The sequence below is a fragment of the Macrotis lagotis genome, chromosome 2 (assembly GCF_037893015.1).
Source record: "Macrotis lagotis isolate mMagLag1 chromosome 2, bilby.v1.9.chrom.fasta, whole genome shotgun sequence".
Classification (NCBI taxonomy): Eukaryota; Metazoa; Chordata; class Mammalia; order Peramelemorphia; family Peramelidae; genus Macrotis; species Macrotis lagotis.
Window position 1 is genome coordinate 190,548,026 of NC_133659.1, and position 19,852 is coordinate 190,567,877.

The window sequence follows — 19,852 nt, forward strand, 5'->3', positions numbered from 1 at the left end:
TGGAGCTCCAGACAGGCTAATAAAGACGGCGGCGGCGACGGCGGCGGCGGCGGCGGGAAGGTGTTTGGGGTTGTCCTTCTATCCACGGCCCCCTCAGCCGCGTTGAACCTTCCCCAAAAGAACAGGCCATCATGGGAGGTGGAGATCTGGTGAGTGAAGGGAGCCCGAAGCAGAGGGGCGGGGAATAGCGCGCGCGGCGGGGAGGGGGATTTAGTAACTATGGCAACGGAGGAATGCGGGGTGGGGGGAGAGGGACGAGCAGTGACCTTGGCCCCGAGGGACCGAGGTCTGAACCCCGCCGCGAGGAGCGGAGAGGGATGGGGGGAAGGAGGGGAGAGAACTGCAGAAAGGGCGCCTGGTGTCAAGCTGCTCCTGGGGACCCCCAGGGCTGCCGCGGCCTCCTCGGGGAGAAGGCTTGCGGACAGACAGGGCACGGCCGCCGACAGTCGGGGCTGGCTCTCAGCGACGGGGGGCTGAGAGGGGAGACAGGACACTCCGAAGTGGCGGCATTAAGAGGAGTGGCCAGCCCCGCGGAGGCCTGAGCTTCCATAGCCTCCCTCTGTGACCGCCTTCTCTTCTGGCCGTTCTGAGCCGCTTCTCTCCTTTCTGAGCCTGCCTTTACGTCTCTTCCAGCTGCATCTTCTCTAGGCACAAGTCTCATTTCAGAAGCCCATTGAGAGATTCTCTCCTGCTGGCCAAATAAGGCCCAGACTTCTTAGATGCCTGGAGTCCCAATTTCCTACCCCTGGTTTTTATCTTATTTCCCACTCTGCAACACTACATTATAGCCAAAACTGACTTCTCACCGTTCATCTTATCACACATACCCCCTTCCCCCTCCATTTCTCAGTTTTTTTTTCTTGGCCTTGGTACTCTCTCATTATCCTCCCAAAATGTTATTTACTGATTGACCACTGTACATCTTTGCAACAATGTTTCTTAAATCCCCACCGAGATGAGTTTAAATCCTACTCATCATTTGAGACACTTTACATTCTGCTTTTTTTCGGTAAGGCAATCAGGATTAAGTGACTTGCTCAGGATCCTACAGTTACTGTTAAGTGTCAAGAGTCTGAGGTCACATTGGAACTCAGGTTTTCCAGTGCAGGGCCAGGGCTCAATCCGCTGTACCCACCTAGCTGCCCCAATTTCTGCTATATTTATGAAGGCTTGCTTGATCCTTCTAATTGGAATACATCTTTCAATTCAGCAAATATTTGTCAAACTACTGTTGCTGGGTAGATACCAAGGAAAGAGAAACAAAATTTAGCCAAATCACGATTCTTGCCTTCATAGAGTTTATAAACTAGTAGGGAGGGAGAGAATATGTTAAGTTTATTAGAAAGCTGCAGAACAAAGTGCTCTGTGAGATTCACTGACAAGAAAGTTACTATGTTTAGGGAACACTGAAGACTCGATTATTTGAGTTGGATTTGAAAAGCAGGGTATTAAGAGGTGACTGAAAGGGCAATAAAATTCTGCATACCCTTTGATCCAACAGTACCACCACTAGGTCTGTATCCCAAAGAAATCACCAAAACAGGTAAACACTTCATATACAAAAATATTTAGAACAGCTAATTTCAAAGTGGTAAAGAATTGGAAATTAAGGGGATGCCCATCAAGGGGAATGACTAAACAAACTCTGGTATATGAATGTAATGAAACATTATTGTTCTATAAGAAAATGTGAGGGATGGGAAAGACTTTTATGAACCAATACTGAGTGAAGGAAGTGAGCAGAACCAGAAGAACATTGGACACACTAACAGCAACATTGGGTGATGATCAGCTGTGATGGACATATTCATTTCAGCAGCAAGATATCAAAGACAATTCTCTAAGATTTGTGATGGAAAAAAGCCATTTATATACAGAGAAGAAAATATGGAGTTAAATGCAGACCAAAGCTTACTATCTTCAGTTTTTAAAAGTTGTCTTTTGTATTATGTTCTTCTTTTCTCTCTAATATTTTCTTCCATTTAAATTTGATTCTTCTTTCACAATATGATCCATATGGATCTATGTTTATAATGGTTAAACATGTATAGCCTATATTAGATTGCTTTCTGTCAGGGGTGGGGGAGAAAAAGGAGGGAGGGAAGGAGAAAAAAATGTGAAACTGAAAACCTTGCAAAAAAAAGATTGCTTCATGTAGTTGAAAAAATAAATAAAACATTTTTAAAAATTAAAAGAGGTGACTGGTACTTGTGGAAAGGGAGAGAAAAGAATGAAAGTGTGAGTATTAAGGGGTGACTGGTATTTGCAGATAATAGTCATCAGCATTTATTATATGCTGGTCATTATATTAAGCTCTTGGGGTACAAAAAGAGACACAGGAGAGGGGTATATACTGCTAGTTCTGAACTAGTATCAATCCCCTGAGCTTAGTTTTGGTCTGCTCATTTGGTCTTTGCTTATACACTTGGGCTCCCCTGTAAGAGGCTTAGGAGGTTGTGTTGCAGAAACATTAAGCAGTATATAAAATATGTATTTTTCTTATTATTAAGAGTCCGGAAGGAAGGCTTGAAGACCAATTTGATTTTCCTTTGCAAAGGCTAGTTTTGGTATTTACACAAAGGTCTTTTCTTGGACCTCAAGAACTTTACATCTTTATACATTCACTATTTGCTTTTTATTTTAATTATTTGTAATAAATGCCTTTAAATATGCTCCTATGGGAAAAGACTGTCTTGTTTTTCTTTGTATATCTCTGACATCTGTTGCCTGTAGTTTGTACTTAAGTATTTGTTGAATTAAATTGGAGTTGAATTGAGTAGGATTTTTAAACTTTTTTTTAAAAAATTCTCTATCTTAAATCATAAACATTTTTGATAGCCTAGAAGGACACTGCCTTTCCTTGAACTTTGTGCTCCATATCCAAAACTCTCCAGATGAGTTGGAGAGGCAGTCTTTAGCTTTCTGAGGCTATCATGAAAAAAGACCTTTTTTTTTCCCATCTTCTATTATTTGAAGATGTGGTAGTGTGAGAGGGCTATACCAGCAAGCATATTTATTAAATGCTGACTATGTGCTGGGTATTGACTTAGAATAGTTGATATAAAGAAAGGCAAAAAAAGCCCCACAAAAATAATCCTGGTCCTTGGGAAGAAACATCATGTGAATGAAAAATCACCTACAGAGTGATTTTTAGAGGAGAAAGCTCAATCCCCAGAAAGATTTCCTGCAGAAAGTGGAATTTGTGTTGATACCTGAAGAAAGCAAGAATGTCAGGAAATGGAGATGAGGAGGGAGGGGAATCCAGTCTAAGGAGTTAGGAGAACGAATTGTCACATGTAAGGAATGAGTGTGCTGCTTGTATTGTAGACTTTGTGGAAGGAGGAACTTTGAGAAGACTGGAAAGACAGGAAAGTGATAGGTTGTGAAGTCTTTTTATTTGTTTGCTGATGGTAATAGGGAACCACCGGAAGTTATTGAGAAAGTGTTGGGTGGAAACATGGTTAGTCCTGCTGTAAGCAAAAATCACTTAGACAGCACTTAGACTTGACATGAATTAGAAGACCATTAATCAAGAGCAGGAAAATTTCAGAAACACCTGGAAAGACTTATATGAATGATGCTGAATGAAGTGAGCAGAACCAGAATATTGTACACATTAACAACACTATTGTATGATCAGCTATGATAGACTTAGTTCTTCTCAGTAGTACAAGGATCAAAGACTTGTGATGGAAAATACCATCTTCATCCAGAGAAAGAACTATAGAATTGAATGCAGATGAAAGCATACAATTTATACTTTTTAAAAATTTTTGTTTTTTCTTTCTCATAATTTTTCCCTTTTATTTTGATTCTATTACAATATGACTAATATGGAACTATGTTTAATATGATTGCACATGTATAACCTCTATCAGATTACACAGTTATCATAGAGAGATAGGGAAGAGAGGAAGATAGAAAAATGTGGAACTCAAAGTCTTAAAGAAAATGTTTATTGAAAACTATCTTTACATGTAATTGGAGGAAAAAACCCATTAAAATAATCCAGTTCAGTGGTAATGAGGACCTGAACTAAGTTGTTGATGGATGTAGGGATGGAGAGAAGGGAAATGTGATTTAACATTCATTTTTTGGGTAAGATTTTAAGTTCCACACTTTTCTGCCTCCCCTTCCCCCTTTTTGCGACAGAGAGTAATCTGATTAGGTTATACATGTGTAACTATGGTAAATATATTTCCATATTAATCATAAGTGAAAAAAAGAATCAGAATAAAAGGGAAATAAAACATAAAACAAATTTTTAGAAATTGAAAATAGTATGCTTTCATTTGCATTCTGACTCCATTCCACAGCTCCTTCTCTGGATGAGGATGGTATTTTACCTCATAAGTCTTTTAGAATTGTCTTTGATTGGGGCGGCTAGGTGACCCAGTGGATAAAGCACCGGCCCTGGAGTCAGGAGTACCTGGGTTCAAATCCGATCTCAGACACTTAATAATTACCTAGCTGTGTGGCCTTGGGCAAGCCAATTAACTCCCCTTTCCTTGCAAAAAAAAAACTAAAAAAAGAATTGTCTTTGATCACTAGATTGCTAAAAAGGGCTAAATCTATCATAATTGATCATCATAAGTGTTTCTGTTAATGTGTACTATATTCTCCTGATTCTGCTCACTTCACTCAGCATCAGTTCATATAAGTTTTTCTAATTTTTACTGAAATCTATCTGCTCATTATTTCTTACAGAACAATAGTATTCATCACATTTATATAATTTGTTCAGCCATTCCCCAATTGATGAATATCCCCTCAATTTCCAATTCATTGCTACTTCAAAAAGAGCTGCTATAAATATTTTTGTTTATGTGAGTCCTTTTTCTCTTTTTTTTAAGGATTTTTGGAATACAGATCTAGTTGTGGTATTGCTGGATCACAAAGGGTATGAACAATTTATTACCCTTTGGACAGAAGTCCAAATTGCTCTCTCAGTGGTTGGATCAGTTCATAGCTCTACCAGCAATGAATGCATTGGTATCCCAGTTTTCCCACATTCCCCCCAATATTTATCATTTTTCTTTTCTGTCATAATGGCCAATCTGATAGGTATGAAATGATACCACAAAGTTTTTAAATTTACATTTCTCTAATCAATTGTGATATAGAGCTTTTTTTTTGTTTTTTTAGGATTTTTGCAAGGCAAATGGGATTAAGTGGCTTGCCCAAGGCCACACAGCTGGGTAATTATTAAGTGTCTGAGATCGGATTTGAACTCAGGTACTCCTGACTCCAGGGCGGTTGCTCTATCCACTGTGCCACCTAGCCGCCCCTAGAGCATTTTTTCATATGACTATAGATAGCTTTAATTTCTTCATCTGATAACCTTTTCATATCCTTTGACCATTTATCAATTGGGGAATGACATATTTTTTAAGTTCTCTATATATTTTAGAAATGAATCCCTTATCAAAGGAACGTGGTAAAAATTGTTTCTCATCTTTCTGCATTTCTTTTTTTTGTTTGTTTTTGCAAGTAATGGTGTTAAGTGACTTGCCCAAGGTCACACTGTTATCTTAAACAAATGAAGCCGAATTTGAACTCAGATCCTCCTGACACCAGAACTGGTTCTCCATTCACTGAGCCATCAATTTGTCCCCATGGCATTCCTTTTAATCTTGGTTTTATTTGTGGAAGACTTTTATTTAATGTAATTAAAATTATCCATTTTGCATTTTTATAATGTTTTCTATCTTATTTGGACAGAAATTCTTCCCTTTTCTATAGATCTGACAGCTAAACTATTCCTTGTTCTCCTGTCTAAATCCTATAGGATAATGGTGATCTTAACAGAAACATGGAAGTCTATTCAGAAGGGGGGAGAGTATGGGGGGAAGCATAATGAATTTTGTTTTAAACATGCTTATTTGAGGTGCTTGTAAGACATCGATTTGAAATGTCTAATAGGAGTTAGGAGAGTGGAGATTAGAGCTCAGAAGAGATAGTGGGGCTAGACATATAAATACGGGATTATTCCCCACATGGAAGTGAAAAATGTCTGATTGTTCTCTTTACTCTCTCCCTCTTTTCACCCTATAGAATCTGAAGAAGAGCTGGCACCCACAGACCCTCCGAAATGTGGAGAAAGTGTGGAAGGCAGAGCAGAAACATGAGGCAGAACGAAAAAAGATTGAGGAACTGCAGAGGGAGCTTAGGGAGGAGAGGGCTCGGGAGGAGATGCAGCGCTATGCAGAGGATGTGGGAGCTGTCAAGTGAGTATTGAAATTTAGTATTTGGTGAGAATTATGGAATGAAGGTCTTTTGATATTCCTGATAATGGATTACCCAATTTATATATTATTTTCATCCCAGATTGGTTTCTTTCTTGCATGATTCATCTAACATTGAACACAATAGGTGCTAATATTGAATTTACATATATATTCCTACTGTTAGAGACAGCCTGGTTCTTTTTTTTTTTAAATTGAACAAAGATTCTTTCCCTTGTCAATTGAAAATAAACCCTTGTAACAAATACACAGTCAAACAAACACATTCCTGGACTTTTTTTTTTTTTTTTTTTTAGGTTTTTTGCAAGGCAATGGGGTTAAGTGCCTTGCCCAAGGCCACACAGATAGGTAATTATTAAGTGTCTGAATCCAGACTTGAACTCAGGTACTCCTGACTCCAGGGCCGGTGCTCTATCCATGGTACCACCTAACTGCCCCTAAACAACAAATTCCTGAGCTGGTCATGTTCAAAAAATATAAATCTCATTTTGCACCTTGAATCTATCACCACTCTATCAGGAAGTGGATAATTATCATTGATCTTCTGGTGATCAGAGTGATGAAGTCTTTTAAAGTTATTTGTCTTTATGAGGTTGTTATTGCGTAGTTTGTTCCCCTGATTCTTCAGAAAAGTCTTCTAAGTTTTCTCTAAAATTGTCCCTTTGATTATTTTTTTTTAAGTGTTTATTTAAGGCAATGGGGTTAAGTGACTTGCCCAAGATCACACAAACAGCTAGGTAATTATTTAAGTGTCTGAGGCCGTATTTGAACTTGGGTCCTTCTGACTCCAGTGCTCTATCCACTGAGCCCCCTAGCTGCCCCACTTTGATTATTTCTTAACAGTATAACACTTATTTGATTTCATTCATATACTATAACTTGTTTGGCCATTCCCCAAATCATAACACCAAAAAGCTGCTATAAATGTTTTTGTATATATGAATACTTTCCTTTTTTCTTTAATCACTTTGTAGTATGGTATTTTTTAGTTAAAGAATACTTAGAATTTATTAACTTTGGGAGCATATTTCCCAATTGCTTTCCAGAATGACTAAACTAATTTATAGCTTCATCAATAGAATATAAGTTCATATTAAGGGGCCAGTGTGATAATATGGAATGGGAATGAGTTAGAATTGAGAAATCTGGATTCTAGTAATATTTCTCTTACTCTAATACATCAACATGCATTAAAAATACCAAAGAGTTTATAACTTTGGCTATATTTTTCCAATGAGTAAAATAAAGATAATATTATATAGTGCCTTGAAATGTTGGAAGGAGAAAATGACATAAGAAAAACAAAATCACATAATGTATTCTAAAAATAAAAACCACGAATGACTTTCTAGATTTTTTGTATAGGGTCATCTGTCCCCTTAATTCTCTTCCATTAGAGTAGATAATGGATGTATGGAATGGCCTCTAACTGTAATCAGCTACTATTATAAAATCATTATAGGGTTGGAGTTTTTTGTTATTTTGGTTTTTGGCAAAAATTCAGTAGATCATAAGGTCACAGAACATAGAAGACCCCATGCTATATTGACTTAAAGTTTTAACGGGAGAAAATCTGCAAACTGGTTTATTATACTTTCCCTCATCTTATATGCAGAAAGCTCTTTGTTTTTTTATTAATAGATGACATTTTTAATTTAATACAGTAAGTATTTATCGAATACTTTGTGCTAGGCACTGGAGATGCAAAAGCAAGTGTGAAATAGTCTTAGCTCTCAAGGGAATTCTAGTTGGGGAAAATATGTACCTACCCAGAGAAATAATTTCAGTATTGGGGTGGAGGGGCCATCAGCAAAGACCTTTTTTGGAACAGGCACTTGAGCAGAGACTTGAAGGGAGATGGAAATTTCAAGAGGTAGAGGTAAGGAGAGAACATTAGATAGGAGGAATAGCCTGTGTAAAGTCATCAGAACAGGAATTAGGGTATAATGTACTAAGTATAACAAGTAAGCCAGTTTGGTTGGACCCCCATAGTGTATATAAGGATAATCTGAAATCAGTTTGGAAAAAGAGATCAGAATGAGATTGTGAATTACTTTATATGATATGCTGAAAAGTTACATTTTAATTCTTTTTTTTTTTTTTTTTTTTTTAGGTTTTTGCAAGGCAAATGGGGTTAAGTGGCTTGTCCAAGGCCACACAGCTAGGTAATTATTAAGTGTCTGAGGCTGGATTTGAACTCAGGTACTCCTGACTCCAGGGCCTGTGCTCTATCCACTGCATCACCTAGCCGCCCCCCTACATTTTAATTCTAAAGACAATAGGGAGAAAAAAAATAAAGACAATAGGGAACCACTGGAATTTTTTGAGCAGGAGAGTGACATAGTTTTATGAAAGATAAATTTTGAGATTATAGCTATACTTGGAAGAGACCTCAGGCCACCTAGCCTAACCACTCCTTCATTTTACAGATAACTGAATCTCATGAAGGTTTAAATGACTTGTCCATTGACACAGAGATAATAAATATCAGGTGTGATTTGAACTCGAGTCATTCTGACTCAAAGCCTACATCTACTATTCATGGAATTGATGTTTCTGAAATACAGGAGAACATAATAAATCTAAATGATGGGTAAGGGAGAAAAGCTAAAAACTGAAATATAAATAAGTTGCTAATAAATTAAAACCTCCAAATAAAAGTTTTCGATAGACATGTTTACATCACAAGGTGTATCATTTATATCATAGTGTAACATTATTTGACTCAACATATGATTATTGAATCTAGAAATCAGTCACATTGAAATAATTCTTAACTTTCTGAACCCTTAAAAACCCTACTAATTTTGTCTTACATTCCTTTTTATCATAAAATATGTACTAAAAATTTGCAGAGGAAAACATTTTTATTTTTTCACTCTCAAAATTATTTATTTATTAATATTTTATTTGTTTTACAATTATATACAATAGTAGTTTCTGCCTATCATTTTTTGTGAGGTTTTGAATTTTACAATTTTTCCTCCCACCCTCCCTTCCCTCCCCCATCCCCCCACAGAAGGCTGTCTAATAATGTTTACATTGTTTCCGTGCTATATATTGATTGAAATTGAATGTGTTGGGAGAGAAATCATCTCCTAGAGGAGAAGATAAAATATTAGAGATAGCAAAATTATGTAGTATGTAAGACACTTTTAAAAAATATTAAAGGTAATAGACTTTGGTCTTTGTTTAAACTCCACAGTTCTTTCTCTGAGTCCAGGTAGTCTTCTCTGTCACAGGTACTCTAAAATTGTCCCTGATTATTGATGGAATGAGCAAGTCCATTAAGGTTGATCATCACCCCCATTTTGCTGTTGGGGTATACATTGTTCTTCTGGTTCTGCTCATCTTGCTCAACATCAGTTCATGGAAATCTTTACAGGCTTCTCTGAAATCCCATCCCTCTTGATTTCTAACAGAACAATAGTGTTCCATAACATACCTATACCACAGTTTGTTCAGCTATTCCCCAAGACATTCACTCAATTTCTAATTCTTTGCTACCACAAATAGGGCTGCTATGAATATTTTTGTACAAGTGATGTTTTTACCCTTTTTCATGATCTCTTCAAGGTATAGACCAAATAGAGGTATTGCTGGATCAAAGGGTATGCACATTTTTTTAAGAAAGATTTTATTTTTGAGTTTTACAATTTTCCCCCTAATTGTTTCCTTCCCCCCTTCCCCCACAGAAGGCAGTCTGTTAGTCTTTACATTGTTTCCATGATATACATTGATCTAAGTTGATTGTGATGAGGGAGAAATCATATCCTTAAGGAAGAAAAATAAAATATAAAAGATAACAGAATTATGTAGTAAGATAACAGGTTTGGTTTTTTTCCTAAATTAAAGGTAATAGTCTTTGGCCTTTGTTTAAACTCCACAATTCTTTCTCTGGATATAGATGGCACTCTCCATTACAGCCCAAAATTGTCCCTGATTGTTGTACTGATGAAATGAGCAAGTCCATCGAGGTTGATTATCACCCCCATGTTGCTGTTAGGGTGTATAATTTTTTCCTGGTTCTGCTCATCTCGGATCAGCACCAGTTCATGCAAATCCTTCCAGGCTTCCCTGAATTCCCATCCCTCCAGGTTTCTTTTTCTTTTTAGGGTTTTTTTTGCAAGTCAGTGGGGTTAAGTGACTTGCCCAAGGCCACACAGCTAGGTAATTATTAAGTGTCTGAGGCCGGATTGGAAATGTACTCCTGACTCCAGGGTTGGCATTCTATCCACTGTGCCACCTAGCCTCCCCCCTCCTAGTTACTAACAGAACAATAGTGTTCCATGACATACATATACCACAATTTGTTAAGGCATTCCGCAAATGAAGGACATTTATTTAATTTCCAATTCTTTGCCACCACAAACAGGGCTGCTATGAATATTTTTATACAAGTGATAGACCCAGTAGTGGTATTGCTGGATCAAAGGGTATGCACATTTTTATTGCCCTTTGGGCATAATTCCAGATGCTCTACAGAAAGGTTGAATGAGTTCACAACTCCATCAACAATGTATAAGTGTCCCAGATTTCCCACATCCCTTCCAATATTGATTATTGTCCTTTCTGGTCATATTGGCTAATCTGATAGGTGTGAGGTGGTACCTCAGAGTTCCTTTAATTTGCATTTCTCTCATCAGTAATGATTGAGAGCAATTTTTCATATGACTATGGGTAGCTTTGATTTTTCCTCATCTCTAAATTGCCTTTGCATATCCTTTGACCATTTGTCATTTGGGGAGAAGAAAACATTTTTAAGCTACTCAGCTATCCATTTCTATCTGTATTATCACCAGTTCTGAAATAGTGGAATACTTATGGATGAGTTTTCCATGTAAATGGGCTTTCTGGAGTTGAGTATCTTGTAAGATCACTTAAAAAACCCTGGTTTTCTCCCTACCTACTCCACATGCAGCAGTGGAAAGAAGGGTCCTGGTCTTTTATTTACTCAATGACTTTTGAACATAGAGCCATGAAGTCTGTATGCCATTCTTAGTGTTGACTGTGTCTTGTTTGAATAATGATTCAGGAAAGTAGAGTCCTTGTCCATCATCTTTGTTTATGTGATATGCAATAGAGTCTTATGTGGGCACTTATGTGGACACTTAATAAAGTGAAAACTCATTTAAAGATACTCCATCATCATGTTCCCTCCTATATTGCAATTCATTTCTCAATATAAGCAGAGTGGTAAACATTATTATCTATCACCTTCTTTTGTTTTAATTATAATTTTATTTTTAGTGGTAGGAAAATTTTCCTTACAGGATACCATGTTTTCCTAAAGGACCTGAAAGAAGTTATTTTAAGACCAGATTAAGCTGATTATAATAGTCTGTCCTTATTTCCCTTGACTTGTCTGCTAAATTTATTTTCTCTACAGCAGACCACAAAAAAAACACTACTCTGTCTCCTCCACACTCTTTAATTATTCCTCCATTTCCTTTCCTGGTGTCCTGTCTTCTTTCTACCATTCCTTAAGGATGGATATTCCCTTAAAGACATACACTTGGCTGTTCTGCTGTCACTTCAAATCCTAAATGTTTAAAATTAATTTTTGAATCTGCCTTCAGCATTTGCTTCTAGTTTAGCTTTTTTGTTAGTGGCCTTACCATTGTTTTATTCCTTTCCTTCAGTTCCCATCTCCATTGGGTTTCCACACTTTGATTTTCTTCAAAAGATTCTACTTGGCTTAAGTCTCATCTCCGACCTCCCTTCTTTGACTCCTGGCACTCCTTGAATTCTTTCTCTCCTTTGAATTCCTGAAGGATCTCAAGTCTGTGCTGCAACCATTTTGTATAGTGCTCTTGTTGGGTGTATGTATATATTTATGTGTATGCACAAAATCAGAGGAGCTTATTGATTGACTTCTGCTCTTGATAGCTGCTACATGAGTTTATCTCTGACACTAGAAGAAGCACTATGCTGAGAGTTATAAGGTTTTCTTGTATTTATTTCCCTATACTTAAAATGGAGATGATACTTATATTGCCTGTCTTGTCTTCACTAAAATCCTACTCTTGTATTATGAAAGATTTTCAAAGGCTGCATCATTTTGGCAGGTATGAAATTGGAAAGGTTTTTGAGTATTGACTTTTTGACAAGGTTGTCTGTCTTCCAAAAATTAACCTAGCTCATTGAAGAAAGCCATCACCTTTTTACCACATCAAATCATAACATCATCTCTTAGGATCATAGATTAAGAACTGAAAAGAATCTTAAAGGCCAATGAATCCAACTCCCTCATTTTATAGTTGAGGAAACTGAAGCCCAAAGAAGTTAGGATTACACAGCCAGTAAAATGATTGAGGCAGGATTTGAATGTGGGTCTTCCTGATGCAGCACCCAGTATTTACTTATTTCACCATATCACTAGCTTCATCTTCCTGTCTCTAGGCTGCAAAGAGGCTGACATTATATTGAGTGATAGCCTTTCACTCTGGAGCCACTAGAGATAACCCTAGATACCTGAGACCAGGATCTTTTTAAGGGAAGGTCTTTAACAGCTCTCACTTTGACTGAGGTAATGCTCATTCATTGTTTAAGGCTACATATGAAAAGAGGCAAAGAATGACTTAGCTAGTTTAAAAAAAAAAATCCATCTGGGAGGGGAAGACCCTCAAGGTTTCTGACCAAAACAGAAATAATTACAATTTACTCTCAATCTGGTTTCTTTCTTACTAGTCTTTTAAGGTTTTTTTTTTTGCAAGGCAAACGGGGGTTAAGTGGCCCAAGGCCACACAGCTAGGTAATTAAGTATCTGAGGCAGGATTTGAACTCAGGTACTCCTGACTCAAGGGCCAGTGCTCCATCTACTGTGCCACCTAGCCGCCCCTCTTACTAGTCTTAATCACTGAATGGGCATCATTTCTGTCAAACTGAGACCTGTTAAAGACCTTTACTTTAAAAGGTCAAAGTCTCTCACTGCATCTCCATTCATCTTATCTATTTCTGGCTACTGGACTCACATGACTCCTGAGGAGAAAATGAATCTGATGACTTTTGCAGAGCATAACTTAAATCCAATTCAGTTGATGTCATGGTATCATCTCCCTTATATCCTTTTCATAAATGAAGGACAAATAACAATATGGAGGATAGAAGCAATAACTGTAATCTCAGATCTTAAAAATATAGTATTTATCTTTCTATTCCATAAGATAATTCTGAATAAACAAATGAGATAATGAATATAAAGTACTTGGTTAACCTGAAGCATTTATAGAATTTGCCTAAGCTATTAAGGTGACCTATTGAAAGGGTGAATTTCTGATAACTTTTTTTGATTATTGTGGAATTTTTCTTTCTTCTTGGAACCAGAAAAAAAGAAGAAAAACTCGACTGGATGTACCAGGGCCCTGGTGGGATGGTGAACCGTGATGAATATCTGATGGGACGCCCCATTGACAAATATGTTTTTGAGAAGATGGAAGACAAAGAAGCAGGTTGTTCATCTGAGACAGGACTTCTCCCAGGCTCTATCTTTGCTCCCTCGGGTGCCAATTCTCTACTTGACATGGCCAGCAAAATCCGGGAGGACCCACTTTTCATCATTCGGTATTACCATGGGTGGGAGGGAAGCTTAATTCATTGAGACTTAAAGAAACTTTGCTAAACTGAATTCAGTAGACTCTCTTTCTTTGTATTAGTTTTCCCTTAGATTCTTTTTCCTTTTTCCTGGACATGCAAGTATTAGGAAAGCCCAGTTAAGGAAATTTTTTGAGTTGACTGGCAAATTTCATAGTCTGACCCAGATTTGTTTTCTTAATTTTATCCTCTCTTTTATAAATGTTGCTTCAGGCACAGCGTATAGGAAAACTGACAACCTCAGAAGGATCTGGGGCTTGGAGTAAGAGAAAAAGAAAGTGTTGTTACCTTTATTAGGTTATAGTTTGTCCATGTGAACTGAGAAAATAATTGACCCACTCTTTATCCTCTAAATGTCAGGATCCTCTGGCCTGTAGACAAGGGAGGAATAAACTATTTATTGGGTATTCCCTATATTTCATTCTACTGCTAAAGAATGTAGAAAATGACATTCTTAGTCATTTCTACTGATAGTAATAGACTTGGTTTCTTTAAGGGGGACTTTGCCTTATTCTTAAATGTTTCCCCACTTATTTTAGTCAAATAAAAGTATAACCTACCAATTTAACATTAAGGGTCTCTTACCTGACCAATTTCTAAGAATTTTAAGTATTAAGTTCCTTCTGTAAGAGTCAGAAAAACAAGCTGATTGCCAACAAAGAAGAGGAGAATTAGAGCCTTTTAAAGGTATGACAGCTGCAAATTTGGGAAGGTCTCTGGTTTTAGCACTCCCATAAGACTATATGGAACTTGGATGGATTTGTGTATAAGAGAATCCCTCTAAAGAATCATTTAATCTCCTTTGAAAAAGGAAAAATAAATGATTTTTCATGTTTATAATTTGCTTTCAGAAAGAAGGAGGAAGAGAAAAAGAGAGAAGTCTTGAATAATCCGGTGAAAATGAAGAAAATCAAAGAATTGGTAAGTGTTCCATAATATGAAAGCCCCAAAACTAGAATTCCCAATCAACAAACATTTATTAACTAGGTTGTGCTAGTCATTGTGCAAACCTCTAGAGAATACAAATACATAAATGAAATAATATCTACTTGATAGTAGCTTGTGTTCTAATGGTAGGGGCAGGAGTATAACTAGAACATTTATGAGTAAAGACAGAATAAATATAAGGAGAATATCAATAAATACAAAATGGGGGCAGCTAGTGTTGCTGTTGGATAACACTGGCTGTGGAGTCAGGAGGACCTAAGTTCAAATACAGCCTTAGACACTTACTAGCTATGTGATCCTGGATAAGTCACAAAAAAATTATACAAGGTAGTTTGGAAGGGAGAACATTAGAGTTTGCAATAACAGGAAAGGAAAAGTTTGTGTTTAAGCTTCATCTTGAAGGAAGAAAGAGATTTAGGTGAAGAGAGAGTACATTTTGGGCAAGAAGACAGGAGAAGTGGAGTGATATATGAGAAATAATGAGACGACCAGTTTGCCTGGGTCACAGACTGTTTCATAAAAGAACCTATTCTGTCAGAAGAAAATTTTATGATCTAGATCTGGCAGAAACCTCAGAGTCCACCTAAACCAATGTTATTCTTTTTTTCTTTTTTTGACCAGTGTCCTTTGAGAATGTATATCTTCAGGTGACTATGTTTTTAACTAGATTAACTTTTTTCACCAAAGCATATAAACCCCAACAAAGTCATAACCAGGCCAGTAGAGTACTGACTGTCTCTGAAATGGTTAAGCAAAACCCATGAATGATATGTACTGATACTGAGTGTAGTCTTTTATTTTAGTTGTTTGCCATTTGTTAAAAAGAAGGCAGGGTATATGCTTTGACTTTAATAAGTTCATTGTATTTTGTCAGATTTTGTTCTGAGTACATTTTTAGAAAAGCATGATTCTTTTATCTAATTTTTGGTTCGGGGGGGTGGGGGAAAGGCATTGTGTGCCATAATTTCCTTGGTAAAAGAGGTAGCTTCCATGAGTTTAACTAAAATTTCTTAAGTAGATGGCATTTAGATACACATAGCTAACCCTAGTTTCTCCATGCCCCACATTCCCAGTTGCCTATTGATCACTTCAAACTGCATGTCCTGGAGTCATCTTTAAACCCCTTATGTCCACAACTAAGCTCATCTTTTCTTTTTTCTGCCTCCCTTCTAAGTTTCCCTATTCTTGACTCCCTATTCCTGTTTAACAATTGATCATGCTGTTTTTTTCAGCAGATTGAAATCTAATTGCTGAATTTTTTGACAGAGCCCTCAACTCTTACTCATTTCAGCCACTGCCTTGCCTCAGTGGGAATCAGATATAATTGGAAAGTTGGAAGGCATTGTTGTGGTTAATCTAACCTCTTACTTCCCTACTATCCCATACCTGACAAATAATGATCCAGCCTCTGCTAGAAGGCCTCCATGGAGGGGTATCTTGCCACCTCTTAGTTGTCTATTACACTATTGTGCTGCTCTCCTTATTAGGGAGTTTTGGCTTCTTTGCTACTTCCACCCATTGTTCCTTGTGCTGTCCTTAGAAACAGGACAAATGGAGCACCTCTCTTTTATTATTTTATATTTTTTTAGGTTTTTGCAAGGCAAATGGGGTTAAGTGACTTGCCCAAGGCCACACAGCTAGGTAATTATTAAGTGTCTGAGACTAGATTTGAACCCAGGTACTCCTGACTCCAGGGCCGGTGCTTTATCCACTACACCACCTAGCCACCCAGGAACACCCCTCTTAATGTGACCCAAGAAGGAATTGCCTTTTTGGCTTCTACATTACTTTGCTGACTCATATTGAACCAGCAGTTCACAAACAACAGCCCCACCTCTTCCCCCCCCCCCAGTTTTTTCAGAACAACAATGTTTATCCTTGTCTCCCCATCTTATACTTGTGAGGCAGCATTAATAGAGCATTGAAAATCTGGTTCTATCACTTTGACTCTGGGTAAATTCCAATCTCCAGCAGCCTCTGTTTCCTCATCTTATGTTTTTGTTTTGTTATTTTTTTGGAGGCAATTGGGGTTAAAAAGTGACTTCCATAGCTCCATATAGTTAGTAAATGTGAGACTGGATTTGAACTCAGGTCCTCCTGGCTCCAGGGCTGATGCACTATGTACTATATCATTTAGCTGCCTCAAATTTCTTCATCTTTTGAAATAGAGATTGCTACTGTTGACTTAAAGAGAAAGATGTGCTGTGTGAAAGTACTGTTCTGATGCCTCATTGTGGTATGGAGACACATTAAAAGAAGTGTACTACCTCTGGGCGGACCCTACTAGATTGGAAAATGTTTGAGGATGAACTTTGAACAGTCTTTTTTCTGAAGGCTAGTGTAGCTTTGTCACCAGGTTGGCCACAGAATGATGAATTTTTTTGCTCTAATATCATTCAAAAAAGTGTTTGGTAGTTGAAGGTTTGCTATCTTCTTTGCTGGTGAAAACACACTGTAATGAATAGTAATAACTCCTTAGTGGAATTAGTGTGTTCTTGGAAACTCCTAGAAGTCATGGAGCTTGGATAATATTTTATACTGCTGACAAGCACAAAAGTTATGTGATTTAGGGCGGCTAGGTGGCACAGTGGATAGAGTATTGGGCCTGGAGTCAGGAGTACATACCTGAGTTCAAATCCGGCCTCAGACACTTAATAATTACCTAGCTGTGTGGCCTTGGGCAAGCCACTTAACCCTATTGCCTTGCAAAAAAACCTTAAAAAAAAAGTTATGTGATTAGTAGAATGGAAATTTCTTGAGGGCAAGAGCACTTTTCATCCTTGTATCCTAGGAACCTAGCTCATGCCCCACTCAAAGTGGAGGCTTTATAAATGGTGTATTGATTCTGTTAAGGGTTTGGTACTAGTTCTTCTGGAAGGCAGATTGCCTGTGCCTGGCAGGTACTGCAGAGAGTCCATGGAATTGGAGTCAGGAATAAAAGCTGGGGTGAAATCAACATTGTGTTTTGTGAATTCTCTAGTTGCAAATGAGCCTGGAAAAGAAGGAGAAGAAGAAGAAGAAGGAAAAGAAAAAAAAGCATAAGAAGCACAAGCATCGGAGCTCTAGCAGTGAGCACTCTGCCAGTGAGGAGGAGCGGAGCCGTGGAAGGTGTGTGCAGAGGCATTGATTGCAACTGCCCCATTAGCCTATGTGTCACTGGGTGGAGTCCTGGGCCTGGCCTTTTGTTAGAAAAAAACCATCTCAGTGTTTGACTCAAGGTCTTTCAGCTGCTGATTCTTACCGGATAGGTTGTTGTTTTTTAAACAGACTAATCAGGGCAGCTAGGTGACTCAATGGGTAGAACAATGGCCCTGGAATCAGGAGGACCTGAGTTCAAATCCAGCCTCAGACACTTAATAATTACCTAGCTATGTGACTTTGGGCAAGTCACTTAACCCCATTGCCCAACCATAAAAAATTAGTTATTGTCAGACTAATCTACCTATTTGAAAATTTATATATTTTTATTCAGAACTTATATACCAAATAGCATGGGCATTTGCATTTATTTAGTACAAAAAAAGAGGATTTACATGACTTTGTCCAGACGCTTCTTTTGAAGTATATGATAAAATCTACCTGTAGCTTTCAAAGCTCTTTTACTTCTCTGACCTTATTTCTGTTCTTTTGTCTTCATTTATCCACCCATTCTTGCCCACTCTGTCTCTCTCCCCCATGAGAATAGCATCAGGCACCTCTGCCTCTGACTCACTGTCAGCCTCCAGAATAGCAGCATTAGACTGGGAGAAAGTGCTCCAGTGGGGGTTGGGGCTGTCGAGCCAGGCCCACGATTTTTCACAGGAAAAACAAGATTGCACTGATGCATCTTCCCAGCCAAGAAAACCCAAATAGGGAAACATACTCCCAAGTAATAACGGGGAGGTGAGAAGGCCATGGAGGGGGCAGGAAGTATGTTTGAGCGCATGAGATTAAACTGCTTTCTAACTCTCCTCCCTTATACAGTTATTTATCTCCTTTTTTTTGCCTTTAAATTTCTTCCTAGGTCTCAAAAGAAAATGGCAAGCCCTCCTGTTTTGCCCAAAATTCCAGGTTATGGCTTACAGGTGGGTATCTGGGTTCCCCCCATAGTGGTGCCAGCATGCTACTTTTTTTCAAGTGGCACTAAGCATTTTTTAGCATCTGATAGTTACAAAAGATAATAAGATGCCTAAACATTTGGGACAAGTAACCCTGAGGAACAACTATCTTCCTCCATCATGCACTTCTGTCTCTTGGCAGACAGGACAGTCACATGAATTACATGCTAAATTGTCAAAGCTGTGATTTGGGGTTCTTTGTTTCTCATTCCCCTCTAGCCCTTGCCCTAGGCCTGGGGTATGAGAGAGTTGAGGTAAAGGCAAGTAGTTAGGAGGATGAGGTTTTCAGGTTGCTTTTTAAGTTAATGTTGTTCCTATATTTGCATGGCAGTATTTGCCTTAAAAATAATTTTGTAAAGATAAGATGATATGGTTATTCCTTCATTTTCACCGAACTCTTCTGCTTTATCTTTCTTATAGATTAAAGACACTGACCATGATCGGAGACCTCTGGCAACTAAAGCTGGGGGATCACACAGGTTTAAGAATCATTCCAGGTCACGGAGTACCTCCCGGTCACCTCCAAAACATCCCAGCAGGAAGGGCACATGGGATACTGAGACCCGGGACAGGAGGTCACGGTCCCCTAAACATAGTAGACAGTAAGTATGTCAGTTAATGGGAAAATAACTAGTGAGTGTATTAGAGTGACTGTACAAAACACTTTATTTGAATTAGTGGTATCCATATATCTTACTGTTTCCCTATACTTCCATATATGGCTGTCTCTTATTGTTTTTGTTCCATTTAGCTTTTTTCTTAATTTTGGATTTAAAAATCAGAGGAACCATAAATTTATAGGTACATATTATATTCCAGTGTATTTTGAGGGCTGGGTTATACTGTTTTTATCATCTCTTGTGTATTTCCCTGTGGCTTTCTCTTTAAGAGACTATCCTTCCTTCTTCCTGTTTCTTCTCTCCCTGAGTAATTTCCCCAAGTTGTCTTACTGTTAGTTCTTCTTTCAAG

The 19,852-nt window shown here is 37.9% G+C and overlaps 1 protein-coding gene across 1 annotated transcript in view; it reads left to right on the top strand.

The window, feature by feature from the left end:
• Window positions 1-19,852, top strand: part of CWC25 (CWC25 spliceosome associated protein homolog) — a 25,612-nt gene continuing 5,760 nt past the window's right edge. The window contains exons 1-7 of the mRNA XM_074224076.1: window positions 1-149; window positions 6,055-6,227; window positions 13,572-13,808; window positions 14,690-14,759; window positions 17,767-17,894; window positions 18,790-18,850; window positions 19,304-19,485. Of these exons, the coding sequence (XP_074080177.1) occupies window positions 132-149; window positions 6,055-6,227; window positions 13,572-13,808; window positions 14,690-14,759; window positions 17,767-17,894; window positions 18,790-18,850; window positions 19,304-19,485 (869 nt within the window). The 5' untranslated portion in view covers window positions 1-131. The remainder of the gene's footprint in view (window positions 150-6,054; window positions 6,228-13,571; window positions 13,809-14,689; window positions 14,760-17,766; window positions 17,895-18,789; window positions 18,851-19,303; window positions 19,486-19,852) is intronic.